The sequence below is a fragment of the Drosophila subobscura genome, chromosome J, assembly GCF_008121235.1.
Source record: "Drosophila subobscura isolate 14011-0131.10 chromosome J, UCBerk_Dsub_1.0, whole genome shotgun sequence".
In the NCBI taxonomy this organism is placed as follows: Eukaryota; Metazoa; Arthropoda; class Insecta; order Diptera; family Drosophilidae; genus Drosophila; species Drosophila subobscura.
In genome coordinates, this window is record NC_048532.1 from 19,065,573 (window position 1) to 19,092,579 (window position 27,007).

Genomic DNA, 27,007 nt, shown 5'->3' on the forward strand with positions numbered 1-27,007 from the left:
CCATCAAACTTTTTCTACACTTTCTTTTCCCCGTCTCTCTCTCTCTCTTTGACTCTCTCTTACTTTTATTACCGTAGTCTCTATTTTAATCTCTTGCTAAAAAGCTTTCGTTGTTGTGGCTTTAAGTATATTTATTTTAGTATGTATTATTTTTGGTACTCGTTTCTTACACCCCACACACACACCCACTCACCGACGAACAAGTGTAACTGACTCGAAATGAGGTTATGGTTTGTGTTTCTGTTACTTTTGGGTGAAGGGGTTACACTGTTAGTGAGGGACGGGACTCGTCCACTTTTACACTATTTTATGAGAGGAGAATTTACATCGCTACCATAAATATTTGAAAAGAGCGTTCAGAGTGTTTACCCATAATGTAATGATAAATATTACTATTAAACGTGATTATATATATTTTCCCATAAGGAAATTGTTAGGAATTGTTTTCAATTAATTTGATGAGTGTAAACACAGTTTTTGAAGGGTTTTCTACTTCATTTAGAGTATAATTATTTTTTTAAGGGTAACACTCCAAGAAAATCGTTTTGCTCCTGTAGCTAACAGAAAGGTTAACAGAATCTTAACAGCTAGCAGTCAAACAATGCCAGACACTAAATATGCGTACATCGTGTGAATCTTTAACTGTTATCCATATGAAAATTGGACTATCTTTAATTTAATTTAATTTAATTTACTTTAAACAAAAAACGCATACATAAATGTTGTTTTGTGGCATATTGAATATTTCAACATCAAAATGGCTTTGGCACTCATATCTCTCTGTATACCATACAAAAAATATCATACTTAATAGATTAAATCCCGCTCTGCTGCTCTTTGCTCCCGCAACACCAACCAACCCCTCGAATAATCCACCCACAGCATAAATAAGTGTGTACACATCGTATTTGTTATACTATTTCTAAAAACTGTTCCTCTTGTTGTTGCTGCTGCTGCTGCTGTCAGTGACCAGAAAAGAACGGCACACAAAAGGAGATCTGTGGGTGCTGCAGTTCCTCATGCCTCTTACTATGGCTGCTGCTGCTGCTCTCTGCCCTCCCACACTTAACCCTAGATGGTCAGCCTGGGTCGTTTCCGACTTCATCCCATAATTGTGAGGATAACCTTAGTTTCCAGGGCTACTTTGCTGCTCTTTGTCGTTGTTTTCTTGAATGTTATTAATGTTTTATTAATGTTTAACTTACACAAATGAACACACACAAGCGCATTGCCTTCCTGCCCTAACCACAGCATGAGGCAGATGCAGCAGTCACCGACACCCTCGTTGCTCACCCTTGGCTCTAACACTTGCAACCCTTCTCTGCTCTGCTCTGCCCTGTGCTCTTTACTACCGGCTCTTCGGCATGGATACGCGGCGCTCTCTCAACCACCAACCCAAACCAAACCCAATCCAACCACCCCCACAAAACCCATGCCACCCACCCTCTCCTGTACACCCACCAGCCACTCTCCTCCCACACTTGCCAACACTTTTTGTACAAAACCAAACATCCATAAATCGTTGTATTTTGTTTCATTTTGCTAATTCGTTGTGCCTTCGACGTCTCTGCTCTTCTTTTTTTCCCCACAACAAACAAAAACCAAAACCAAACAAAATCTCTCATGAACTGTACAAAAATGCAAATGTAAATGCAAATCGAATTCAAAAACGCTCCACACGCTCCTCCTTCTCTTCATGCGCTGCGCTCGCTGTGGAAACAATGCAAAATATATCTGCTATCAAATCGATATCGAAACAAACCAAAAATCGTCCATCCATATCCATATACTCGTTATATGCTATGCATCTGTACATGTCCAAATCACGCACAACGAGCAGACGCTTCAAGATGTTTGCCAGTCAGCCGCTGTCCCCACGGGTCATTCAGACACTAACCCATCCACATGCGACATGCGACCCCCCCAACATCAACGACAGCATCAGCCCCAGCAACAGCAGCAGCAACAGTCAGCCATGGAGTTCATTTAGAGAGCAGGGGGGGTTGCGGCATCTGAAATCGCCGGAAATTCTAACGAAATTCTATCTACATTAATCCTTAATCGAATGCACAAATTAAACATAAATTTCACACACGACAAAGTCATTTCAAATTGTAAGAGAACTTTTGGGTGTCAGGCAGGGAAAAAGAAGTACAGTCATTACCAGAAAGTGGTACATAAGGGTGTGGAATTGGCTGCCCCTGGCCCTAGCTAACGCCTAAAAGTTCCCATTTGCCTTAATCAAATGTTAAACAATTTTTACTTCTTATTCGAATTATAATAAAACAATTGGAACATCATTTAAACATATGTATTACTCGTATTACTCGTATATTTTAATTTGTATTTCTATTGATTTGTATTAGTGCCAAAGCCAAAGCCAAAGCCATTCTAGTAGATATTATTGTAGTACTTTACTAGATGATTGTTAGAGAGTAGCTCATAGTCCTGTCATATCTATAAGTAGAGCAACTATCTCTTTCTCTCTCTTTTCCCCCACTTCTTTATTAACCAAATACATTAATCATAAACATTTCTACTCTGCTCCTTCCCACTCAACTCGAAAACACTCGAACTTACACTCGAAACGCAATCAGGTGATGGTGCTGAATGTTTCATCGCTGCTGAAGACAGTCAAGGCTGTGGAGGATGAGCACACGCGCGGCACACGTGCCATGGAGGCAACCGTCGAAGCCATTTCCCAGGAGATACGCGTAAGTTTTTTCCCACACAGATTATACAAAACCGAAATTCATGCTTTTATTGTCCCTTCAGGCCATGCAGGCACCCCCGCCAGTGGGCAGCACCCAGGTGACACCCGAGGATTTGATTCGTGTGACGATGAACGTGACGGCCGCCACTGCCAAGGCTGTGGCTGCTGGTGCCTCCAATCTGCAGGCGGACATTGTGTCCGCAGCCAATCTGGGACGTCGTGCCATCTCCGACATGCTGATTGTGTGCCGCTCCGTCGCCTGGAACTGTGCCGAAACGGAGGAGCTGCGTGTCCGCACGCTCGAGGCGGGCACATCCGTGGGCGAGTCCTACAGGGATTTGCTGAATGGCATCCTCCACAACTGCAGTGCCGATGATCGCATGCACTTGTCACGTCGCGTGGCCAAGTGTGTGACAGATCTGGTGGCCATGGCCAGGCTGCTGAAGGGCTCCGACTGGATCGATCCCGAAGATCCCACAGTTATTGCCGAGAACGAGCTATTGGGTGCCGCTGCCTCTATCGATGCTGCGGCGAAGAAGTTGGCCTCGTTGAGACCCAGACGACAGGCAGATGTTAAGGTGGGTTCAAAGTTCTTTCTTAATGGAAACCTAGTTATACATATAATAATGTTAATGCTTTTTTTAATGCTAATGTACGGTGAATGTGAACAAAACTAACGATCGTAACTCATGATAGTGTTTAAGCGGTGCTTGAAATATCCCAAAATGTAACTCTTAACTCTCATCCGCCCACCAACCAACCAACCAAACGAACTAATTGGGGATTCCAGTGAGATATGTTTGATATTCTTGGTTGTTACATTCAAGAGTTCACCCAGGAATCAAACATATTATTACTGTGATACCCGGAACTCTACTAAACACCCAAACCAAGGCCTGAACTAAACCCCCCACAATTAAAATGCAATGGTGTTTGATTTTTATCCTTATCCTACTCTTTAAAAGAACTTTATACTCATTTTCCCTTCCTTTCCCCTCACAGATCGAACTGGATGAGAACATGAAGTTCGATGAGATGATCCTGGAGGCTGCCAAGGGCATTATGGCCGCGTCCGCCGCTTTGGTGCGTGCTGCAAATGCCGCACAGCGTGAGCTGATTGATCAGGGCAAGGTGGCACGCCGTCCCCTCACCAGCTCCGACGATGGCCAGTGGTCTGAGGGTCTCATCTCAGCCGCTCGTCTGGTGGCCGCTGCCACACATAGTTTGGTGGAGGCTGCCCAGAATCTGGTGCGCGGTGTGGGCACCGAGGAGATGCTCATATCCACGGCCAAGCAGGTGGCTGCCTCGACGGCCCAGCTGCTGATTGCCTGCAAGGTCAAGTCGAATCCCAATTCGGAGGCCGGACGCCGCCTGCAGGCAGCTGGCAATGCAGTCATCAAGTCCACTGACAATCTGGTGCATGCCGCCCAACAGGGCCTGGAAGCGGAGGAGGAGCACTCGTTGAAGATCAACACCTCGATGGTGGATGGCATGGCGCAGGAGATCAACGCCCGCTCTGCCGTGCTGCGCAAAGAAAAGGAGCTGGAGGAGGCGCGCCAGCGACTGAAGCACGTCCGACAGGCCCAGCGCTACGCCAAGAACCCCCAAGGCTTCACCACCGACGAGAGCGACACGGAGTACGCCTACGGAACGCTCAACAAGAGCCAGAACAATGTATGAGAAACGTTTCCTTTACCCCACAACCTTGTTAGAATTTGTTTTTAGTTGATTGATGACTGCTGCACCAGCGATTGAGATTGGCATTGATATTGATGACGAAATTAAGGCACAAATTGTTTAGTTGTTAGTTTTTGATTAGAAGTAGTTGGTGTGGGGCCCTAATTGGTCGATGATAATCTAACACATAACATGTCTAACCAACCGTATTTCTCTTTCTCTCCCTCCTTTAACCCCTAACCTTAACAGACTCTGGGTCGCAGCGGCTACTATGCGTCTGGGGAGCTGCCCAGTTCCCCGAGCTACTTCTCGGGCGGCGGCGGTAGCAGCAGCCAGCAGAAGCATCACTACAACTATGCCAGTCCACAGCCGCAGCACTTCCATCATCCGGGAGCCGTGTCTCCGCCGCCTGCCAACTATCCAGGCATGGACGATCACGATCCCATTGGAGACTTCCCACCACCACCGCCGCCGCTGTCGACGACCATTTCTAACATGCAAACCGCCACCTCGGGTCACAGTTTCCGCCCTAATCCCAAGCTAACAGCCAATGCAGTGCCCCGACCCTACCCGGGCAGTCCTGGCGGCAGCAATGGCCTAACATCCGCACCCATTGGCGGCGGTCTCACCACACCCACTAATGCCAACTACCAGCAAAGCTTTGAATCGTCCAGCACTAAAACGCAAAACTCATCCTCCTCCGCTGCTGCTCCATCCGCTCCTACTCCACCGGCTGTGCCACAGAAACCGCAAGTGAACCGCAATCTGGAGGCATGCGTGCAGGATCTGCATGACAAGACCTTTGGCCAGGGTGGCGTGGTGCAGCTAACGGGCGGAAATGGCTATCCCGGTCAAAGCTACGAAGGTTACACGTCAAGGTAGGCTCATAAACATGATCAGTTCTACAATTCCAGTACTAATCCTGGTTTATATTTTACTATTAGATACGAAACGCGCAACTTCGACAAGTCAGCGAATAGCAACAACACCAGCAGCAGTGAACAGCAACAGCAGGCGCTGGTGAAGCCCCTGGAATCGAGCTTCTCCCAGATGACACTGAACACAGATGGCGGCAAGCTTAGCATTGTCGATCAGGGCTCGGAGCGGCTCACCTCAATGACGCAGCGCGTTATGGAGCGAAAGTCCTTTACCACAACAACGGAATCCCGCTCTGAGACGAAGACGGAGAAGCACAGTTTTCGATTGGAATGAGCGCCCAGCAGTGCCTGGGGCCGTGCCGTGTTCTAGTAGTTGCTTAAGTAAATGTTTACTCGCCTGGCGCCATGTCGATGTTTGCCAATTGTGCTTTTAACATTTACACCCACATACACATACTAATAGGAATAATGTAATATTAATTGTATTTAGCCACTAGCGAAACTACATCTATACACTATCTACCCATACCATATAATCGGCCTAATATTAACACCTAACTATCGCTATTCGACTATTCAATTCTATAATTTCGAGCATCTGTTGTCTACGTGTTTATCTGCCAGTTAATTTCCAACATACATATACGATAATGCAAGCAAAATTTGTCCAAAACGAATTCACATCTAACCTTTAATTGTAATCTTTAAAATTTTGATTCTGTTCTTCACTTTGTTGTTATTTCAATGCAATTTATTACTGTGCACTAAACATGATTTTACTTTACTGTCTAACGTAAGAAAAACCTCCTGGGTTCTCCATCTCTCCGATGGAGCACTAGAGATACAATATGTTGCCCTGAAAGATGTATGTAAACCATGTAAACCACTTTCTGTGTTCTTGCAGTTGTGTGTTCTATTCTATTCGTTGTAATCATATTTGTTTGATTTCCCCCTTGTATATACGTACATGTGCGAGTCGTGTATGCAGTGGCATATTTAAATTGTGTATTTTTTGTAAATTAATAAAATAAAAAATCATTATTTTAACAAAATCAACCATGCTGTTCTATATTTTTGGTGGGTATTGGGCTTACATTGAGTACCAGAAAGTGTTTGTTTTGGCAACCCCAAAAGTATGCTATAGTCTATCTTTAAAAGTATGCAAAATTTATTTTTTGCAGCCCCAAAAGTATGCTATGGTTTAACATTAAAAGTATGCAGCATTTATTTTGTTAATTTGAAGAATCGTTCGATCCAGGCACAGTGGCGCCGCCCTTTTCGACCTACTTTGACGGCCACTGATGGAACTAAATTTGATTAGTTCGAAAAATTTCCGCTGACAATATGAGGGCGCCACCGTTGAATTTTTGAAATTAAACATAAGTGGCGCCCCAATCGGTCATTTTTGGTACTACATTTGGCGTTTTATGTCGCCGAGCTTTTGTCAGACATTGCTTATATTAATGTTGTATTTGGCGCGAAGTTTAAATGTGCGAATTGTGTGTCATGAATCAAGTCGCTATAACTTTGCCATTTCGTGTCCGATCTGGGCATGCGGTGTCTCGTCGTTATCGGCAGAATGTCCTCGCTTGTTTGCATGCAGATTGGCATAAAGGACACGAAGGATACAGCCCTTCTAATAATTTTCCATTAAATGGCTTCACGTAATCCTTTTCACTTCCGATTTCGTCAATCTTGGCTTCCTACGAGAATAACCATCTTCCCATTCCCAAATGCAAATGAAACAAGGGAGTCCAAATAAATATTTTATGTTTATTGAAACTCAATTGGATACACACATTGATGTGGGGGTTTCCTTTGGTTTTGCTACAGTTTACCAGATACCAGATATTAAATACATATAATAATAATCATATTCATTTATGTATGTAGGTATTTATGGAATTCACATCGGTTTATATATCGTTTTACATAGTGTAATGCAGGTAATTGCTAGGTAATAATTGTTAACAAATCGTTAAGGTTATCTTTATATATGTATTTATAGTTATTATATATGTATTATAGTATTCTTACAAGCCTTGCCCTACAGCCCCCCCAATCGGCACTTTTAAAGCGCAATCCTCCCATCTACAAACAATCATCGTTTTCCAACGCTACACGCTGATATGGTGTTATTTTTACAGTGTTCAAAGTACTTGTCGTTGTTTTTAAATACATAACTAACACTTTGGTAAAGTACAATAAGTGGGTTAAATGTAACAGTAACAGTAGGTTTTGTATGTTATAGTAGAAAAGATCAATAGACTTAAGTAGTAGATTTTAGCAGCAGTTTTCTCTTCGTCTTTGTTTTTGCCGAAAAAAATAGTTTCAACATTTAGAATATATGTTTTTTTGAGATAGCACAACCATTTTTAGTTTTCTTCGTCACCCAACCACGTTTCCCCTTTATTCCATTTAGTAACAACAACTCGGGTAAGTCGACAGCCAGATTGTGAAGAGTAATTAGCCCAAAACTAAACGGAAAAGACAGGAAGGGAATATACGACTTTTAGTTTCACTTTTACCCTGACTACCTTGACGACAACTCAACTACCAAGTGTACGCGCTATACATATGTAGATAGTATTAGGTTCTACTTACAAGTTCTACAACAATGACTATGCCCACAGACAATGGGCACTATTCTGCTCTTGTTTTCTCAAAGCAACAATCTAACAATAAGAACGGATTTACGAGTACAGATTAAGAGTTAAGGAGTTTAGTTTAAAGACATTTTAGCTACCATAACTAGCGTTTAAAAAGAGCCGCCTGCCCGGAAGGGCAGTAAACATTTCGGATGGGGGATAGTAAAAGTTTCACAATGCCCTGCGCCTCTGCGTATGCGGCTTAAGTGTATAGCTATAGCTTCATATATAAATAAGTGTGTATATATTTGTAATTTGTTTAGTTTGAAACTCCAAGTCATTAAGGTTGAACGTTGATTCGATTTAATACACAAGTTCCGAAATTGTAAATTTCACACGTTTTGTCGTCACAAGAGATTGTCCTGTTCGTAGCTGAGAAAGCATCGGGTGGAACGGGTTACAGAGAGTCAAGAGTTAGCGATACGAAGGAAGGAACAGAAGGATGCCTCACCACTGCTGATGCTGCTGCCGCCGCTGCTGTGTAGCAATCAATGCCCTACAAATGGTTGCCCTACCATAAAATGACTACAGTAAATTCGTCTTAATCACGCTTCAGTCGCACTCACATCTCACACACACACAACACACCAGACACCCATAAAGATTGTCACATTAAATAGAAAGATATCATTTGTGTTCCTTCGGCTTGAGTTGATAGTTAGGTTGGTTGATGGGTTGCTTGCTTGTTATTTTCAATGTGTGAAACAGTTGAAACCTTTCAGCTGTACACCAAACTGTAGAGATAGTTGGAGGCTATTGTAATTTGGTATTTGCGCAACATTTAATTAACACTTAGATATACCCATTAATCCTTGACGTGCTGCCATGCTTTGACCCACTCTCACTCTGTCTCTCTCTGTTTGTCTGTCTTCGTTGCCTAGATATTTCAATATTATTGTTTCAGTGCCCACCGTTGCAATTCTCGTTTCAAATGCAAACAACATTCATTAAACTTTCACAAACACAACAAGCAAAAATATATTATATATACGCATAAATATTGTATGTACTTCCTATATATATATTGTAGTTATTTCTCTCTGGTACTCTCGGTTCCCACTCTCTCATGTCGATCTCTTGTCAATTATTGTGCTGTCTGATATATGTATGCAGTAGTTGATGTACGATTACTCTCGTACAGTGCTTGCCCTTAGCCTTACCCTACCGTGTACCTTACTTACAAAGCTCTCGCACCGTGAATACACTTAACATAACCCAACCCAAAACAACCCAATAAACCCATTCCTACCGCCCACTGCCTACTGCCAACCGATGCTAAGCTCATTGACTACAACTACAAGGGGGGGACACATAATTATAATGCAGTTTGCTTCTAGGTTTTGCTAGGGATTTCTTTCTTTCTGCTTGGAGGGGAGTGTGTAATATTTTATATGGCTGATCCATGCTAAACGCTAACAAATTGAGCTTTCAGTTGATGTGTTACGAGTGTTTGTTCTCTTGGTGTCGTGCATTTCATTTGAATTATTGTTTTCGATGTCTCACGCGCTGGCGTGTTCGGTCAAGGAGAGTTGTCCGAGTCGGAGCCCCCGTAGCTGTGCATGGGGAACAGCGGATACCAGCCATTGATGTGCTGTCCGATGTTCACCTTGTCCAGATTCACCTCCGTGCCGCCCAGTCCCTGGTTGTGCTCGAATCCCACGCATCGCTGCCACACCATGATGACAATGTTCCGCCCAAAGACGTCCGAGCTCTGTGAACGAACGGCAGTTCAGTTCAGGTTATTTACATACAAATTTGGTCGTGTAATAAACTGAAAATAAATATGGCAGCACGTGCTTCCCCGCTGCCTGTATCCATCACCAATAAATTAACCGCTGGCCACAACTGGCTGTCGCTCCCTGCTGGCAACGCAAATTGGCCACATCTCATCCATGGTGCCACGTCCGCTGCGTGGTCAAGGGTACCATTAATCGCATTACAATGCAGGCGGCAGAAGGTAATAACATCCTGGCCATCAGCATCATCATCATCAGCATCCACATCATACGCAGCCACATCGTTGGCACCTGTAACAATGGCTACCATTTTGCTCACCTGATACTTGATGGTCTGCCTGTAGAATGGCTCCGCGGAGTGGCGCACCACGCGCGTCTTCTTCTTGTGCCGCAATCGTTCCCCATCCTTGATGTAACATTTGACATATGTGTCTGGCGGCGTCTCACAGTCCTCGTTGACAATATTACGAGCACACATTAGCTGCAACAAGGGGGAAAGATTATAAACGAGAAGACACAGAGACACAGACTGGGACATCCACTCACCTCCACTTCGACGTTGCCTTTGATTTTCACAAAACCCATCTTGAGCTCCCCATAACGTGCCGTGGACAGGCGATAGCCCTTGGGATGGATCTGCGAGGGGCCCAGCTTCAGGCCGTAGCTCGACTCGCTGCCGGTGATGGCCGAGACATTGACATAGCTGCCGCTGAGGGTCTTCACCACGCTCTGCTTCCGCTGCGGACTGTCGCCGCTGTCCGTGCTGGTCCGCTGATAGATGCTGCCCTTCCGCGTCGGTGTGCCCATGGTGGGTTTGTCGCTGCCGCTGCCCACATACATGCTGCCCTTGCGCTGCAGGGACTGTGCCTGTGGCTGCTGCGACAGCGATTGGGCCTCGCCCAGCTGAAACATGCTGCCCTTGCGCTGCTGCTGCTGCTGCTGCAACTGCCCAGCGGAGAGCATGTCCTGGCCTTGGCCCTGACCGCGCAGATTTATCATGCTGCTCTTCCGCAGGTTCGCCTGTTGCTGCTGCTGATGCTGCGGCGAACCATCGCCCAGATTGGAGCCCAGCAGCTGGTTGTGTCGCTCCTGGGCCACATTCGAGACGGAGGCGGCCTGCTTGAGTCTCGACAGCGCCTGCTTGGGGCTCTGTGGTGGCAGCTGGCTGCCAGAGCCCTTCCAGCGTGGTCGAAAGCGCTTGTCTTCCTCATCGGACGGCGGACTGGTGTCATGGTTGCCAATGCCAATTGGCAGATGTTGCTGCTGCATCTGTAGTTGCTGCTGTTGCTGCAGTTGCTGGAGTTGCTGGATCTGTTGCTGCTGCTGCGTGAGATCCAGAATGGAGCTCTTGCGACTGTTGGGTCCACTCGGCAGACCGACGCGACTGGTACCTGATGGCGGGGGGAGACAGGAGCAAACTTAGACCATTCCTGCAGTGGCTCCACGATGGCAGTGGCTCAAACTCTTTTTTTTTTCAACTCAACTCAAAGAACCAAACGATTACTTGGCGAAGAATGAAAAATGTTAAATGGTCTATGACTAAAACTAAGACTAAGACTAATTTTAAAGCTAAAACTAAAGCTAAGAAAAGAGTTAGAATAAGTAAAAGAGTAAAGAGAAGTCTACACAAAACGACAAAGCATGCGGAACTAAGTTGAAATGTGCATTTAGGGTGTTAGTTGTGTGAGAGTTGTCATTCCTTTGGTTGAAATAAACAGAAAAACACAAACGAGCACACAGCATGGAGCTAGACGAAGCTCTGAATTCGATAGGTAAGTCCTTGCAGGCTTTTCCTGTGCTCCCGTCTAACGCCGCTCCTCAACAGGCTTTGGCTGTGGCCAGGTGCTGGTGCTGGTCTTCTCCAGTTTCGCCAATTTGCTGGCCGTCAACGAGAGCTTTGGCATGTCGATCATCGTTGTGGCCTCATCTTGCGATCTGGGCACAACTTCCGCCCAAAAGTCACTGATGATGACCTCCTTGATGGTGGGCATGACGCTCTCTGGTTTCTACGTGGGCTACCTCATAGATGTCAAGGGCAGGGTTCGAATCTTACGCTGGATGCTGCTCGTTACCATTGTGTTGTCGGTGGCGTCGGCCCTCATGCCGGAGGTGTATGCTCTTTCGGCAACGCGATTCTTGGTTGGAGTATTGTATGTATGATCCGTTTATATGGCTTCCTCACTTATTCCCTCTCCCCTTAGCCTCTGTGGACCTGCTACATGTCTCCTCGGCTACATGACAGAATTTTCTGCACCGCATGCCCGCCCAAAGCTCGTTGTCGTCTTCAGCCTGGGCGTGGGTTTGTCGCTGATCTACTGCCCGCTGGTGGCCAAATTATTTCTGCCCAAACAATACTGCGCAGCGGTAGATGGCGCTTATGGGCAGCGTTCCTGGCGCTACCTCATGATGCTGTACACGCTGCCCGGCGTCATTGGGCTGCTGGGTCTGTGCTGCCTGCCGGAGAGTCCCTACTATCTGATGTCCGTGAAGCGCAAGGAGGATGCCTACGAGGTGCTCCGCTGGCTGTGTCGCCGCAATCGCAAGAACATTGACGAGCTGCACATCGAACTGGCGGACTTTCACAGGGAGACAATTGTGGCCAAGGCCAATTACTTTAAGCTGGTGTGGGATGACAGCATTCGCTTGGTGAAGCCGCCCTACTGCCGTGACTTTATGGTCTGCACGCTGCTCTCGTTTGGCATGTTCCTGATGTGAGTCTGGCTGCAGTCTGCTTCCATTTCAGCGATAACTTTCGATCCGTTTTGACAGCTCCCTTGGCCTGGGCATGTGGTATCCACTGCTGCGTAGTCAGGACAACAGCCAGCACCGACTGCTCTGCGATGTGCTGAGCAAACCCAAGAACTTTGACCAGGCAAAGAACGTTACAGCAGCCACCGAACTGCCAGACTTCACCGATCCGATCTACTATGGCATTGCCTACATTGGCTTCTACTTCTTGGCCCTACTGCTGCTGGTGTGCATGTCGCGGAAACATGTCTTCGTCTGCTACGTCAGCATTGCCGCCCTTTGCGGCCTGGCCCTGAACTTCATCAAGGAACCACTTGCCATTTTGATCTGCTTCACCATGATGATGATCCTGCCCGGTGTGATGATTACCTTGGTGTCCGCCGTGCTGGTTGACTGCATGCCCACACAGCTGCGTGCCAAGGCCCTCAGCCTGAACAGAGCGCTCTCCCGTTTGGGTGCCATTTTCGGCTGCCTGCTCGTGGGCCTCATGCTGAAGGTCTCCTGCGTGGCCACACTCAACATCTTTGTGGCCTATCTCATGTGTAAGTGTATGCCAGTTGGGCTTCAATCAGAGCTCTCATCTGTCTGTTCTCCTTTCCTTTCAGTTTGCATCTTTTTGTGCTTCCTGCTGCCAAAGTAGACCACGTGCTAGGCTTCAATTTTGTCTTGAATTTTTTGTGATTTGTGTAACTCTTTGAATAAATCTAATCTAGTTGTATGGCCGACATTGATGATGTTTTTGCCACGCTGGGTAAGCTGCCGCCACACAACTCCTCTCCCTCTTTACACTCTCTTCGGGTCTCGCAGGCTTTGGCCGCATGCAAATCTTCATTTTCTGCACCTGCGCCATCATTCAGGTGTACGTGACCAACGAGCAGCTCGGACTGGTGTTGGTTGTGGCGGGTGCCACCTGTGAGCTGGGCATTCACGATCATCGTCTATCGTGGCTCTACTCGGCGGTCATTTCTGGACAGATTGTTATCAGTCCCTATATGGGCTATAAGGCGGATGAAATTGGGCGACGCAAGATGCTGCTCATAACGCTGATTCTGAGCGTGTTGTGCTCCCTGCTGTCTGCACTCATGCCCGAGTTTTGGTCCTTTCTGGTGACCCGCTTTTTCGTGGGTTTCTTGTGAGTAACTACAAGTCTGCACTGTCTTCTCTTCAGACTCTAACTTTTACTCTTGTGCAGCGTGACGGGACCCTCATCTCTGATTGTGACCTACTTGAGTGAATTCACAAAGATCTCGTTGCGTGGCAGTGTAATCAACTATCAGAGCTACTTCATTGGCATCAGCATGGTCCTAATGACATGTAAGACACTTCACTGCAGTCTTCCCTAACCTATCTATACATTGACCTCCTCTGGCAGGTATCGCCTCGCTGCTGCTGCCCCTCAAGCTGCACCACAGAATCGCCAACGATTACGCGCTCACCAGCTGGCGTGTGCTGGTGCTGCTCAACCTGCTGCCTGGCCTCTTTGGCATTGTCTCGCTTTGGCTGCTGCCCGAGAGTCCCAAATATTACCTGGCCGTCGATGAGCAGCAAAAGGCCATGGAGGCGCTGGAACGTTGCTGCCGCCTCAACAAGGGCAGGGATGTGACCCTCTCCAGTCTGGGCGTGGAGTCTGTCACGCAGCCGCGACTGCCCGAAAAGAAGATCCATCGCAGGTGAGTGCTCCAGGCTGTATGTAGATTCTGTCTTCGTCTGTGAATATCTTTTTCCTGGCAGTGCCTTGGCAGGGCAGTGGTACGACGTGATTCCGCTTCTGCGTGGCGTTTATTTCCGGTATTTTGCTTTGTCCTCTGTTGCCATTTTTGTCCTCTTGGGCACGTAAGTTACTGCCATTGGGAATCCCTCTGTAGCTGTACTCATTCTCTTTCCCTTTCAGTGGTGCTGGTCTGGCCAGCTGGATGCTGCGTGTCCGTCATCTTACGCTCAAAAACAAAGAATCGCAGACCATCTGTGTGGTGCTCGAGGAATTTGATGAAACTATAATGACGCTGCCAAAGGTGAGAGACTCTATCAGTGATTGTGATTTCCCAGTGATCCTCCTTGTCTTTTCAGTGTGACTTGGGCATGGATGACCTGAAGGACTCTGCCTTCCATGGCCTCGCTGTTCTTGGCTTCTTTGTGTTCACGAGCGTTCTGCTCATTTGGTTCGGTCGCCGAGTCATCGTTTTAATCTATGTTCTGGCTGCAGCCTTTGCTGGATTTCTCTTGAACTTTGCCAAAGACGAGACGCTGATACTCATTTTATTTCTTATATTAATTGTTCCGCCGCTGTGCAGTTTGAGGCTGACTCTCTCGATACTCATTGATCTGATACCCACTAATTTGAGGGGCAAAGCCGTGTCCCTCAGCATGATGGTTGGCTGTCTGGGCGGACTGGTGGCCAGTCTCTTCGTGGGATACACCCTGAAGCTCAGCTGCTATGCCACCTTCAATACCTTTGTGTTGGCTCTTATATGTAAGATTTCTTGGCATCTATCAATCAATTTACTCATCACTAACTGCTCTCCCCAATAGTTTGTGCTGTTCTCATTGCCATGCTGCCATCTGATGCCAAAATGAGAGCCAGAAAGTACTCCTTGTAGTCATTCTTGTATTCGTGTAAAGTCCATTTAAATAAAAGCAGACTCTGCCTTAAGCTTCAGCTTTTCTTTTACTTTTCCAGACTTGGAAATATATCTGGGAAAAACATGGCAGACATTGACGACGTCTATCATATGCTGGGTAAGCCAATCCACCCACGAAAGACCAATCCAAACAGCAATCTTCATCAATCTTTGATCATCTGCAGGCTTTGGGCGCATGCAGCGAATCATCTTTGCGTGCTGCGTGCTGATTCAGATCTACATAACGAACGAACAGTTGGGCCTGTCCCTGATTGTAGCCTCCAGTGCCTGCGAGCTGCAGATCGACGATCACCGCATGTCCTGGCTGATGAGCGCTGTCTTTACCGCACAGATCCTGGCGAGTCACTACATGGGCGACAAGGCGGATGAGATTGGGAGACGAAAACTGATTCTAATCACGGGTTCCCTGATGCTCTTCACCTCTCTCCTGTCGGCCTTAATGCCAGATTTTTGGTCCTTTCTGGTGATGCGCTTTCTAGTAGGTGTCTTGTAAGTATCTAAAGGGAAATTGTTTCCATGCTGATTGCTCCTTTGTTCTCTTTTTATGGCCTTAAAGTGTGACGGGACCCACAGTGTCTATGCAGACGTACCTGAGCGAGTTCACAAAGTTCTCCCTGCGACCCAAAGTGCTCAACTATGTTAGCTATTCCATAGGTCTAAGCATGATCTATGTGCCATGTAAGGTTAACCATTAATCCTCAACTCAAACCTAATCTAATTCCCCATCTGCTGCCACAGGTATTGCTGCTTTGGTGAAGGTAAATCTGCCCATCTACAACGCTTACACTTTCTCCAGCTGGCGTCTGCTGATCCTGCTGAATCTGCTGCCCGGCATTACTGCTTTCATCATGCTCTATCGACTGCCCGAGAGCCCAAAGTATTATCTGTCGGTCAACGAGGATGCCAAGGCCATGGCGGTGCTGGAGCAATGCTGCCGCCTGAACAAGGGCAAGGATGTAACCCTGGCCAGCCTGGGCGTGGACTCGGTCACGCAGCCTCGTTTGCGTGGTGCTACCATCAAAAGGAAGTAAGCAAGGGCTCAACAATTTCAGGGGGGAATATCTATCCACAATTATATCTCTCTTCCCCATGCCTCTGACAGCTGTGTGGCTCGCCTGTGGTACGAGTCCCTGCCGCTGCTGGAGCGGCCCTACTTCCGCAACTTTTTCCTCACATCCGCAGGTGTTTTCGTGCAATTTGGCGTGTGAGTTGCTGCAGCCCAAAGGGAGATCCTTAGACTTATTGAAGTTTTCTTTGCAGGAGTTTTGGTCTGGGCGTGTGGATGCTGCGGGTACGCCATCTCATTCTACAAGTGGAGGAGACCGAGACGATCTGTGAGCTGATGAGGAAGCATGGACATCATAAAATAGAGCTGCCCACGGTGAGCTGGGAGATCTTGAATGTTATATTTCCTCTACTCATTTCCCCCCCTTCTGTCTTGCAGTGTGATTTAACTTTTAAAAACGTCAAGGACTCCATTTACCACGGTGTCTTTGTGCTTTTTGCCTTCATTTTGACGAGCTTTCTGCTGATGTGCATTAGGCGTAGAACCATTATCGTGATTTACCTTCTAACGGCTGCCCTGGCTGGTTTTTTGGTGAACTTTGTCACGAACGATACACTGATATTGATTGTATTCCTGCTGCTGATTGTGCCGCCGATTTGCAGCCTGCGACTGACCACATCCCTACTCATAGATCTGATACCCACACATCTCAGGTGAACGATAATCCTGTATGCTTTTCCCCATTCCTTATTGGTTCTGTTATCTGTCTGCAGGGGCAAAGCCGTTGCTCTTTGCTTGATCTTTGGACGCACTGGTGTACTCACTTCCAGTTTATTCATTGGCTACACCCTCAGGCAGCTTTGCTATGTGACCTTCAATGGCTTTGTGCTGGCCATCATTGGTAATTAGAATAATTTAAATTTACAATTTATTCTAGCTAATGAATAATTATAAATTCCCCTCCCTGCCTACAGCTTCCGCGATCCTCATTCTGCTGCTGCCCTCGGAGAGTAAAATGATGGACAACCTGTCCAAGTAGTACAACCTGTCGGCTGCTGGCAGGCTCCCTAATGAATTTGTCCAACCCAAAGCAGGTGAAAACACAGCTTCATAAGCAGAATATAACAGCATGGCGTATACGTGATATGCGTAATTATTTGACAGGCAGAAGCAGAGGCAGAGGCAGGCAGGCGGCAGGCTTCATTAAAACTTTTTGGCAGCAGCTCGGGGCAGGGAGTATGGGAGTACGGGTAAGGGCATGACAAGGGCAATGGGCTTTCTTATCTGTCTTGCCAATCAGTCAATCAATCATTCAATCAATTGGGCGCACAGCACGAAGTGCAAATTTTATATCCGCCTCCCGGCGACAACAAATACAAAAAAAAAAGAAAGGATTATGGCAAAAGTTCAAATCATTTTTTTGGTGCTCCACCGCCGCCAGCCAAAAAATAAAATAAACGTCAAATAAACTTGGCGACAGATGCGCTGCTGCTGTGAGGTTCTTTTTTGCTGTACGATAAATATACATTTATATAAAGAGGGGATACATATGTATAGCTGTATGTACATGTATATGTATAGCGGATATGAAAGTGCGTAAAAGGCAAAAAACGGGAAACGAAATGAAAACGAAAACGAAGAGTAAGGAAAGGAAAAGGAAACTGAAGGCAAGGCAGTCGCTAAGCGGCTTAATAATAACTGTCGCAGCAAGAAAATCGAATAGAGAGCGGGACAGGAGCTGAAGTGGAGCACGGGGAACGGACTGGAGTGGAGAGCGGCAAACGAGAAAAACATATTGAGTAGAACGACAAAGTTTTTTTTGCCGAACAAGCACAATACTCGTAATAGGGACATCTCTTTGGTACGTTGAGGGCTGTCGAATCCCGGAGCTACTGCTTCGAATCTCCTACCCTGCCAGCTACCTAGGAACGTGTGGCTGAGCTAGAGCCAACGTTTCAGCAGGCATAGACACAGACATCAGACACAGTCATCAGACATCACAGAAGAGGCTGCTACTTATTTTCATATTTAACGGCTTGTTTGTGGCTCAGGCAAATGCGTATTTCGGCTTTGTTCTCTCTTATCGCGTTTGTTTTTTTCCCCCAGCGAGTGAGCGAGAGTTTTCATATTTTGCATTCTCGTGCCGCCTGCCTGCCTGCCTGCCTGGCTTTTAAAAGTTAATTTCAAGGCTGAGCTATTCCAGCACGGAACGGAGCGCTCTGGGATGTCAGCGCGTTGAAGGGTTTATGCGGGGGCAACAGGTAATAAGGTCGTAGAGTGGGGCACAGCCAGCCTGCCACCCGTGTGGCTTTGCATTTTAAACAACAAATTTGTTGAGAGTTTTTTTTGCCTTTTGTTGTGAGTTTTCCTTTTTCTTCGTAACATTTTACTTTCGTTTTTTTCTTGTGCCGTTCCCTGCTTTTGGGGGCTGTGCAAATAGCATCAATAAGCTTAAATAAGCTCCAGCCACAGAGCCACAGAGTCACGCCAGCCACGAAGATGGCATCAGAAGTTTTCCCTGTGTGTCCTGGCACTGGGACACTGGATTATCAAGTGGTCGATTTTTGGTGCTGCTGTGTGTGTGTCTGTGGTGCTAATAAGATTTTGGCATACATTGCGAATGCGAGACGCGCTCTTTAAGATGCATGCGAGTGGAGAAGTGAGAAGTGAGAGAGCGTAATTGTGTGTGAAAGCGAGCGTTAATTAAGTGGCAACATGCAACGACTCCAGCTAGAGCTGGGAGCTTGGAATATTCTTTCCAGTAATTACGACAGAAAGGATGCTTCTTTTTATGGGGTTTTAGGTTGGGGTTTATGCGGATTAGTATTAGAAGTAGCAACTAAAATGCCAAACGCAAACGCAAACTCAATCTCAACTCAAGTTCATTTTGCATTCTTACCAGTGGTGGATGTAGTGGTTGGTGGTTCGTGGTTGGTGGTGATGTTTGTTGTTTCTGTTTTGCTAAGTGTATCTGTTGTTGTCTTGCTCGAATGCAGTTTACATTTTTAGTTGGAGTTGCCATTGCGTAAATATATTTTGTGGTTGCACTGGTTAAGCTCAATTTGCAGGGATTGTTTTATGTTTTTTTGGCTTGTATAATTTACAAAGGTATTTTCAGCATTCAGTGTTCAGAGTTAACATTTGTCTGTTGCCTGCTGCAACCATTTTGTGCTGTTGCCTGTGGTTGCTGCGGGATTTGTGTTACGGTGTGGAAAGAGTGTGGAGTGCAACGTTGCAGTGTGGCAAGTGTGGGTGGTGTTGCTCGAAAGTGGGCAATTTTCATCAAGTTAAATCAAGTCAAGTTTTGTATGCAAAAGCAAGTTACAAAGTGCCAAAAGGTGGGGCATTGAAATAAATGTGGATTTATGTAGATTTAGTGCTTTGTGTTTGCTTTGATTTTTGTTATAAATTAAGTTTTGTTTTTAATTGAATTTGTGTGTGAAGTGAATTTCTCGTTTAATGTTTTTTCCATTGTGTGTGGTGGGGTGTGTCAAAGCTTTGATAATGCGACACCGATATTGTGGCTAATAGTGGGAAAGATATGGAAGAAGACATTAGATAGATAGATGGATAGATCGAGAGAGAGAGATAGCAAGTGGTAAATATATATAGAGAGAGACAGTGTACAATGCAGTGACAGCGCAGACGTTTTATATCTATTGTGTGGCATAAATCATTATTATTATCATGAGAGACACACAACTAGCAGCAAGGCACAGTTGAGGATTAGTTTGGGAATTGCAGAGAAGTAGTGTAGAGAGAGAGAGAGGTGTAGAGAAAACACAGAGAGGCACAGAAGAGACAGACACAGAAAAGTCTCCCAGGGCAGGGGGGTGCTGAGAGATCTCCTTATATAGGCAAAAATCATAAAAGGTTAGAAGCAGCTTTCAGGAGTATTCCATACTCCTCCCTAATATTATATATTCCCACAGCTAGAATCCCTTTAAGGTAATATCAAACTGGTCTACTCACGTCGCGATCCAATGCGCTTGTGCTGCTCGGTGCCCAGACTCATGGTGCGTCCTAGTTCGCCGCGGACAGCCTTCAAGGATTTCAAGATCTCATCCGGATCGCGTCGAGCCACGGAGGAGCGGCGCCTGCCCACAAGATACGATGTGGGTGGCGTAGCCATGGCGTCCTCCTCGAGCCGCTGCTTTTCGGCATCCTGGAAACTCGATCGACGCGAGCCCGGCAATGAGCGCGAGAAGTCCTTGCCCAGCTGGTAGACCTCCACCTCCATGGTCTCCGACTGCGACGACCCACGCCGCGAGCCCGCCATCCACGCGGTGTCCGGATGCAGCAGCGTCGCTCCATCTCCAATGGAGTCTACCTCATCGGAGATGGATCGCTGCATGTTGTAGTCGCGTCGCAGCAGTCGGCTGACGTCGCCACACGGTGCCCCGGCGCCTGCGGCAATGGAGCCACGCGGCGACACGCTCGGCGACTTGCTCATGCTGATGCCACGCAGTCCCTTCATATCGTCCAGCCGGCACCAGATGGCCTGATCGTCGAGGAAGGCCTGCTGCAGCTCGATGCTGCATTCACCGAGGAAAATGGACTCTGTGTGCGGCACCAGATCCCACAGCTGTATGTCTATGTAGCGATCCATCAGGCTGTCGGCCTTGACATGGCCAAATGTCAGCGTTGCATTCCAAATGGGATTCTGTGTGGGTCGACTGACCTCCGTCTGTTGCACACTGCCATCACCGCTGCACAAGGGATTACGAGAGAGTGCGAGGATGAAAACGGAAGATGAATTATGGCAGATTGAAATGGAATTATGAGGCATTAAAATCACTTACCACTTGGGCAGAATGCGGACCTTGGCATATGCTTCGGGCAGATTGCCGTGCCCGTATGCCTCATCCCTCAGCGCCAGATCATCGGCGGCCATCAGCGAGACGACCAGCTCCTGCCGCTCCGCGTGATACCAGACCTGAATCTGGACACGTCCCGAGACCATTTTCTCGCGTGCAATTTGCTCCTGCAGCGGATGGGAAAGGCTCATTAGTAAGCAGAAAGAGAAAGACAGGCAGAGATAGGGTGTGCCTGCTGCTATGGAAGTTGTTCTACTATTTATGTGGTGTGTCTGTAGGGTATTAGTATTCGTATGGGAGTTCATCAATCGCCTAAAGCCTAAAGCCTAAGCAAAAGAAGCAGCAAACTGCACGACTTTTCTGTCGTCATTTCTTGCCTATTTACAGCTGTTTTTCGTTGTCTCAATTATGCAAGTGTTTCGCCTTCTCGTTGTGTATGTGTGTGTGTGGTGTGTGTGTGTTTTTGGGTGTGCTTTTTGGTTGTGTACATAAACTGAACAACGAAATGAAAGCAATCAAAACGCAAATAAAAACTAAATTAAACGAAGCAAAATCAACATAGAAAGAGCGAGAGAGATAGAGCTAGAGAGAGCGAGCGAGACAGCTACATAGATAGTTGAAGCATGCCATATAAATTGCAGTGCACTTGCTCCCCCCGCCTCAGGGGGCATGCCACGAACAATGCGCAGAGATACACATAAATAGAATGCAAATTATGATGCTGCCACACACACACACACACACACACACACACACGCACAGGCAGACACTAACACTCAGGCAAAGGTAAACAAAGCGGCAGCATGATGTTGCACATGTGTTTGCATAAACAAAAGCCCACCATCTACAGATAAACAAAGAGCGGAGCACCACAAATGCAATCTGCTATCGGTGGGAGTAGAGGCATGGGCCAAAACGGAAGTCATTGCGGCGCAGTGGCGCATAACGGGCATTCGCTGGTACCCTCTAGACTGCAGACTGGCTGTATGTGTGCTAGTTGGTAATGGCGTGGCATCCACATATAACATATTCATAGCGTGTACATGCGCACCCACACCACACCCACCCTCACACACACACACACTAAAACAGAACAAATACTAGCAGCCAGCCATGAATTGACTTTCTCTGCAGCGGCAACAGCAGCGGAAGCCGCCATATTGCAATAACGTGTACCGAAACGGAAATGGAGCTCGTACACGCGTACCACCACTACCCTGGTACACCACACCACATGCTGCTGCTACTGCTACTGCTGCTGCTGCATCATTGCCAACTGCGAACTGTTGCTCGGTTGGGTTGTTCGGTAACTTTTTATGCCCAAAAAAGAGAGGAAAATTATTACGTTATGCCGCCAACCGCCCGTCCGCCCACTCCTGTCGCTCATCTGTGGAAATCGAATTCGTGTCGGGACTGTTTATAAGCCACAAGAGTGGAGACGAACACGAAGAGGGAAACAGAGATGGATGCGGGGGCGATGGCGAATTTATTTTTATCTACAGGTAAGCAGGCACATGTACTTGCTGGATTATTGGAGTTTATCAGGCATCAGGCAGAGCCGGAGCCACAGCCAGTGTTGGAGCGATAAAAGCCTAAGCACTTGAAAACTTTCCAATGTCAGAACACAGACCCGAAATATGTACATCCCATCCCTGTGCCTGTCGATAATCATAATGATGAAGGCTTCCTCCCACCAGGCTGTCAGTGGGCGGACGGACGGACGGACGGACGGTTGGGCGTTTCACCAATTGTTGTTAAAAGTTTTCTAATTTTCGACATTTCGAGCATTTTATGTCTCCCAGCTGTCAATTAAAGGGCGACAGGACAGGGCATCCCAAACCCCCAGCCAACTGTTGCTCCTGCCCCTGACGGGTGGCTCTGCCAATGAAAAATTCGCACGCCAACTTGACACCTGCCCAACAGCAAGAACAACAAGAAACAGTTTCGGGTCTTCGTTGGGCTGCAAACTTCGCGCCAGTCTAGAGGAATATTGCGGTTTCCATTTTATGCCACTTCTATTCGAATTTGCCAAGCGCGCTGCAAAAAGGTAACTCAAAGTGACGGAAAAGTTTTTGCGGCATGAATATTAAAACATGGCAGCAAAGGATAGACACACACAGCAAAATACGACACATAAACACATATATACTGTAAAATTATATACAACATACATAAATATTCCATTTGCTAAACAAAACACACAAACATTTTATTTACAGAAAGTACAAATGGAATTAAATACCAATATGAGACTACGACTACGAACTACAGCTACCGAGTGAGTGGTTAAAAGTCATATGCAAATGGTACAAATAAAATCATTACATTCAATAAAAATCTATCAATCAATCACATGGCGTTGAGGCTTGTGGTGCGGGGCTGTGGGTTAAGCTGGAAGCAGCATAGCTCATAATTAAGTCTCAATCACACGCTGCAATCGATTTGTTTGACAGTCATAAAACACTCTCGGTTGTTGTTTAATTTCTTTGGTTTTGTTTTTGTACATATATTATTTCATTTGGGTTTTTTCTCGGGTTTCGTTTCTGTTTTCTGTTTCAGTTTTCAGATGTTTAACCCTGTCAAATTTTAGGGCAGGTTTCGGTTTCAGTTTTCGGTTTCTGTTTCAGTTTTTTCTGGTTTTCTGTTAAAGTTATTTTTTGGTTTATTTTAAATCTGTTTATAGCCATAACTCGTGCCAGCTGGGGTTACATTTGGTTTTGTACACAGGAAATGAAAATTGAGTTCAATGTTCATAATACAATTATAGCATATAGTAAGTTAAGTTAAGTAGTAGGTAAGTGTGTGGGTTTGTTTGTGGTTTGAGTTTGAGTTTGTTTATTTATATAGTATTTTAATCGCAAGTCGTTTAGGAGAAATGCTAATATCGGTTCAAGACACGCTGCAAGAGCCACTAAATGCTATTCAAAAACAAATTCGTAGGCTTAGGCGTAAGTTTTATGCAAATTAATTGAAAATGCAAACCAAAACTAGTCAACACAAACGTGAAGAAATCTAAGAGGAAAATCAACACAACAATTATGAAGAAATCTAAGAGGAAATCAACTTAACAAAACTCAAATTGAATCGCAAATCAGGCAAAAATCCAAAAACTAAACTCAATATTTTGTCGTGTTTTGTGTTTTGTTCTTGTTTTGCGACCCTGGAATACCCCGTCAGTGCTGCCAATGGACCAGCAGCTATCAATCAGCTTGATTGGCCTGCTGTTTCATCATTTATGTACATTAAAATCATGGCTACATTACCGCACAATGGGCTTTTGTTTCGGCAAATTAGCAAATGCAAAAAAACAACAAAAAGGCATCTAGGCATTGGTTTTTCGTTGCAGAAAAAAGACGACAGAGTGTGTGTTCGTGTGTGTGTGTGTATGGTACAGGGTTCTTCACTTCGAAGGATGGCGAGTGTAGAGCAAATACAACACTTTAGTTCCTTTTGTATATACATCTATATTTGTATATGTATGTATAGAAGGTAGAGAGTGGCATAATTAAAGAGTCAAAGTCGGGTGTATTATGCAAAGCCAAAACCAAAGAGAGAACCGAAACGTAACAAATCGAAGGGAAAGGAAACCAAAGGAAAAGAAACGCACAAGAAGAGTAAAGTAAAGGTAAACATTTGCTAAGCGAAAGCCAAACAAAAGCTCATAAATTGACAGGAGAAGCAAACGTGAAAGTGAAAGTGGAAATTGTATACAGGAGGGACAGAGACGGAGACACGGATACAGTACAGCGGCAGCGGCAGAAAAAAAGAGCGTAACAAACGAAACGAAAGCAAAGGCAAGAACCAGAACAAGAGAAATGAAATGAAAGCCTTACATAAAGTAAAAGTAAAAGTAAAAATGAAAGAAAGCAGCGCACTTTACAATACAATCTCGATTGGGGGCTAGTGGTTAGAGGTTTGGGGAAGGGGCATTACAGTATAACTTATACGAGTAGTAGGAGCCTAGCTATATTACACTGGTATTACTATATATGTAGGTAACATTATTATTACGTTCTGTTTTTTGTGTTGTCTTGTTTTTTTTTCATTAGTTTTCTAGCGGGGTACTTTGGGTGTGCTAAAACTGTACAGTTTATGGGCATATATAGAGTATATCGGGTATATAGCGTATAGAGAGGGGGATGCTGAATGTACAGAGGAGTACTTGTGTTACGAGTTGCTTTTTGTTTCATTTACCATTAGAGATTGATGGCTTCGGTCAGGTGTGGGGGCTGGGGCGACGGGTCAACGATTCTGCCGATGCTGCGACTGCTGCTGGGACTGCTGCTGTGCGAAAGGATTAAGTCCAGAGGCAGGGATTTCGAATGCGAATTCTGTTTTTGTTTTGCAGTTAAATAGAGAGACTTTATTTTTCACGTTTCTTTTGCTTGTCTTTTCGCTTGTTAGAATTTGTTGTAGATTTAGTTTTAGGTTGCTAGCACATTGTTGGTATACATACGCATTAGAGACTAATATACATATACATATATGTAACTGGATGTATGTATATGGTAGATATATGTATGTATGTTGTATGCATGTGATGTATATATAGAGTGGGTGTATCGTATAGCGCATAGCATTTGTTTGCTTACATGTTAATGTACACATTTACACCGTAGATAAAGTTTGTTAATTCTGCTTTCTGCACTTTTCAAAATTAGTTGCAAACCTTACAGCCACAGCCACGGCTGTCCCTGGCATTACGTTAATTAGTAATCTAAAAAAAATGGGTGGGGTGGGTGCACTCAGTACCATCAGTTCGGGGGGGACTTTTGCTTGCCTTTTTGCACCTTCACCTGCGTCACGTCACATACAAAGCTTTAGGAGCTTGGATTTGTTTGTAAAGGTTTATAAATTTAGCACATAATACACAGTTACAGTTACCAGTTACAGTTATAAGTTACAGTTTAAAGTTAATGTTAAAGTTACATTTAAATGTATGTATAGTTAGGGTTAAAGTTACAATTACAGATACAGTTCGAGTTTCGCTTTCGCTTTCATTTCGTGGTGTGGTGTGGCGTGGGGCTATACAAAAAGTGTTCTCGTGGTGTGTATGTGATCGTAATCGAAATCAATGTTAAATGTTATCACCCATCTGACAGGAGTTACACAGCTACAAAAGCCATTCATTCATTCAGTTAATGTTTAACGAGTCAATTCAGTTTGCCTTCTGCCTCATTCGCTACGCTTCTCTACTCTCTTTTCTACTCCTCTTTACTTATTCTGCTCTTTCTATTTAGTTTCTTAAACATGTTTAGGTAGGTGGGCTCTCTCCACGGAGTTCGATTTCGCCTTCGTTTCAACAGTTACAAACACATCAAAACACATCACTAACAATGACCATATGTATGCAGGTGTACCACAACAAAACACACTCAAAAAACACACACAGATGGCATATAATACGAGTATGTAGGCATGTATGTAACTGGGGGGTCGTACATCCAACATAAACGTATACAAACGGGTATACATCTACATATGTATACATATATGTACATATGTATGTATGTAAATAGTAGGATTTCTTGGGTGTTCTTTTTTTGTGTGGCTTAAAAACACATTTAAACATTTCAACAACAAACTACTGGTATTTTTTCATGTTTTGTTTTTGTGGTTTCTTTCTTCTCAATTTGTATTATTATTTTTTTTTGGTTTTTTTGTTCGTTTTTTGTTTGTCTTACTAATTATTATAAATTCAATAACATTTAAAACACACACACAAATATTGTTAAACTCTGTTTCGCTACAAATTTGCACTAAATAACATTTATAAAGATTTATGTTTTATCTATTTCAAGTATATAGCGACCCCAGCTGAGACCGCACTCAAACACGATTCATCAATTGGCGGGGTAATTATTAAGTAGTAGTAGTAGTTGTTGTTTTTGTTGTAGTACATTTCATAATAATTCTCTCTGCATTCTCCTGTGTTCCTTAGTTATTATTGTATCAATTCGTAGAGCCTAAGAGTACTTGCTGGTCTACACAAGCGGCGTTACTATATTAGGTTTATATGTATAGATATCGTATATTCGGCATAGGCGCAAGAGGGTTGTGTTATCAACACGAATATTTGTATGTAGTAGACACGAATGCTAGTTTTCAGTTATCCGACTATCAGTTAAAATGCTACACATGTAGA

The 27,007-nt window shown here is 45.2% G+C and overlaps 5 protein-coding genes across 13 annotated transcripts in view; 4 read left to right on the plus strand and 1 right to left on the minus strand.

Annotated features, from left to right (window-relative positions):
• The window catches only part of LOC117894863 (talin-2), a 35,045-nt gene extending 28,725 nt beyond the window's left edge, over positions 1-6,320 (plus strand). For 3 of the 4 annotated variants that reach the window (XM_034802120.1, XM_034802119.1, XM_034802121.1), the window contains 5 exons: positions 2,598-2,714; positions 2,776-3,291; positions 3,716-4,387; positions 4,640-5,268; positions 5,335-6,320. In XM_034802120.1, coding sequence (XP_034658011.1) covers positions 2,598-2,714; positions 2,776-3,291; positions 3,716-4,387; positions 4,640-5,268; positions 5,335-5,602 — 2,202 coding nt within the window. In that variant the 3' untranslated portion in view covers positions 5,603-6,320. Of the gene's footprint in view, positions 1-1,840; positions 2,111-2,597; positions 2,715-2,775; positions 3,292-3,715; positions 4,388-4,639; positions 5,269-5,334 lie in introns of those variants that run through there. The other variant, XM_034802123.1, reaches the window with a different exon arrangement.
• A 737-nt stretch (positions 6,321-7,057) lies between these two features.
• Positions 7,058-27,007, minus strand: part of LOC117893140 (regulating synaptic membrane exocytosis protein 2) — a 66,426-nt gene continuing 46,476 nt past the window's right edge. For 3 of the 4 annotated variants that reach the window (XM_034799596.1, XM_034799597.1, XM_034799595.1), the window contains 5 exons: positions 20,848-21,029; positions 20,018-20,754; positions 10,199-11,043; positions 9,972-10,133; positions 7,058-9,627 (listed from right to left, as the gene is read on the minus strand). In XM_034799596.1, coding sequence (XP_034655487.1) covers positions 9,436-9,627; positions 9,972-10,133; positions 10,199-11,043; positions 20,018-20,754; positions 20,848-21,029 — 2,118 coding nt within the window. In that variant the 3' untranslated portion in view covers positions 7,058-9,435. Of the gene's footprint in view, positions 9,628-9,971; positions 10,134-10,198; positions 11,044-19,451; positions 19,570-20,017; positions 20,755-20,847; positions 21,030-27,007 lie in introns of those variants that run through there. The other variant, XM_034799598.1, reaches the window with a different exon arrangement.
• Positions 11,321-13,070, plus strand: LOC117893143 (synaptic vesicle glycoprotein 2B). The gene is made up of 5 exons (XM_034799602.1): positions 11,321-11,424; positions 11,478-11,802; positions 11,854-12,363; positions 12,422-12,942; positions 13,006-13,070. The coding sequence occupies exons 1-5, from the start codon at positions 11,394-11,396 to the stop codon at positions 13,038-13,040; spliced, it is 1,422 nt and encodes a 473-aa protein (XP_034655493.1). The 5' UTR covers positions 11,321-11,393; the 3' UTR covers positions 13,041-13,070.
• LOC117893144 (solute carrier family 22 member 7-like) lies at positions 13,629-14,216 on the plus strand. The gene is made up of 2 exons (XM_034799604.1): positions 13,629-13,714; positions 13,773-14,216. The coding sequence occupies exons 1-2, from the start codon at positions 13,699-13,701 to the stop codon at positions 14,072-14,074; spliced, it is 318 nt and encodes a 105-aa protein (XP_034655495.1). The 5' UTR covers positions 13,629-13,698; the 3' UTR covers positions 14,075-14,216.
• Positions 14,677-17,103, plus strand: LOC117893142 (synaptic vesicle 2-related protein-like). Of its 3 annotated transcripts, XM_034799600.1 has the most exons (10): positions 14,677-14,870; positions 14,930-15,136; positions 15,204-15,528; positions 15,596-15,717; positions 15,778-16,066; positions 16,142-16,243; positions 16,300-16,420; positions 16,484-16,758; positions 16,819-16,946; positions 17,020-17,102. In XM_034799600.1, the coding sequence occupies exons 2-10, from the start codon at positions 15,103-15,105 to the stop codon at positions 17,082-17,084; spliced, it is 1,461 nt and encodes a 486-aa protein (XP_034655491.1). In that variant the 5' UTR covers positions 14,677-14,870; positions 14,930-15,102; the 3' UTR covers positions 17,085-17,102. The 3 variants fall into 3 exon arrangements, with proteins under 3 accessions (XP_034655491.1, XP_034655490.1, XP_034655492.1); XM_034799599.1 differs by having other exon boundaries at positions 16,300-16,758; XM_034799601.1 differs by lacking the exons at positions 14,677-14,870; positions 14,930-15,136 and having other exon boundaries at positions 15,428-15,517; positions 16,300-16,758; positions 17,020-17,103.

Excerpts from the sequence above, each read along its gene's own strand:
- LOC117893143 (XM_034799602.1), top strand. The coding sequence starts at position 11,394 with ATGGAGCTAGACGAAGCTCTGAATTCGATAG. Across the intron at positions 11,803-11,853 it reads CGATTCTTGGTTGGAGTATT|CCTCTGTGGACCTGCTACAT; the intron begins GTATGTATGATC and ends CTCTCCCCTTAG. Across the intron at positions 12,364-12,421 it reads TCGTTTGGCATGTTCCTGAT|CTCCCTTGGCCTGGGCATGT; the intron begins GTGAGTCTGGCT and ends CCGTTTTGACAG.
- LOC117893142 (XM_034799599.1), top strand. The coding sequence starts at position 15,103 with ATGGCAGACATTGACGACGTCTATCATATGCTGG. Across the intron at positions 16,244-16,299 it reads GTTTTCGTGCAATTTGGCGT|GAGTTTTGGTCTGGGCGTGT; the intron begins GTGAGTTGCTGC and ends TTTTCTTTGCAG. Across the intron at positions 16,759-16,818 it reads CTGATACCCACACATCTCAG|GGGCAAAGCCGTTGCTCTTT; the intron begins GTGAACGATAAT and ends ATCTGTCTGCAG.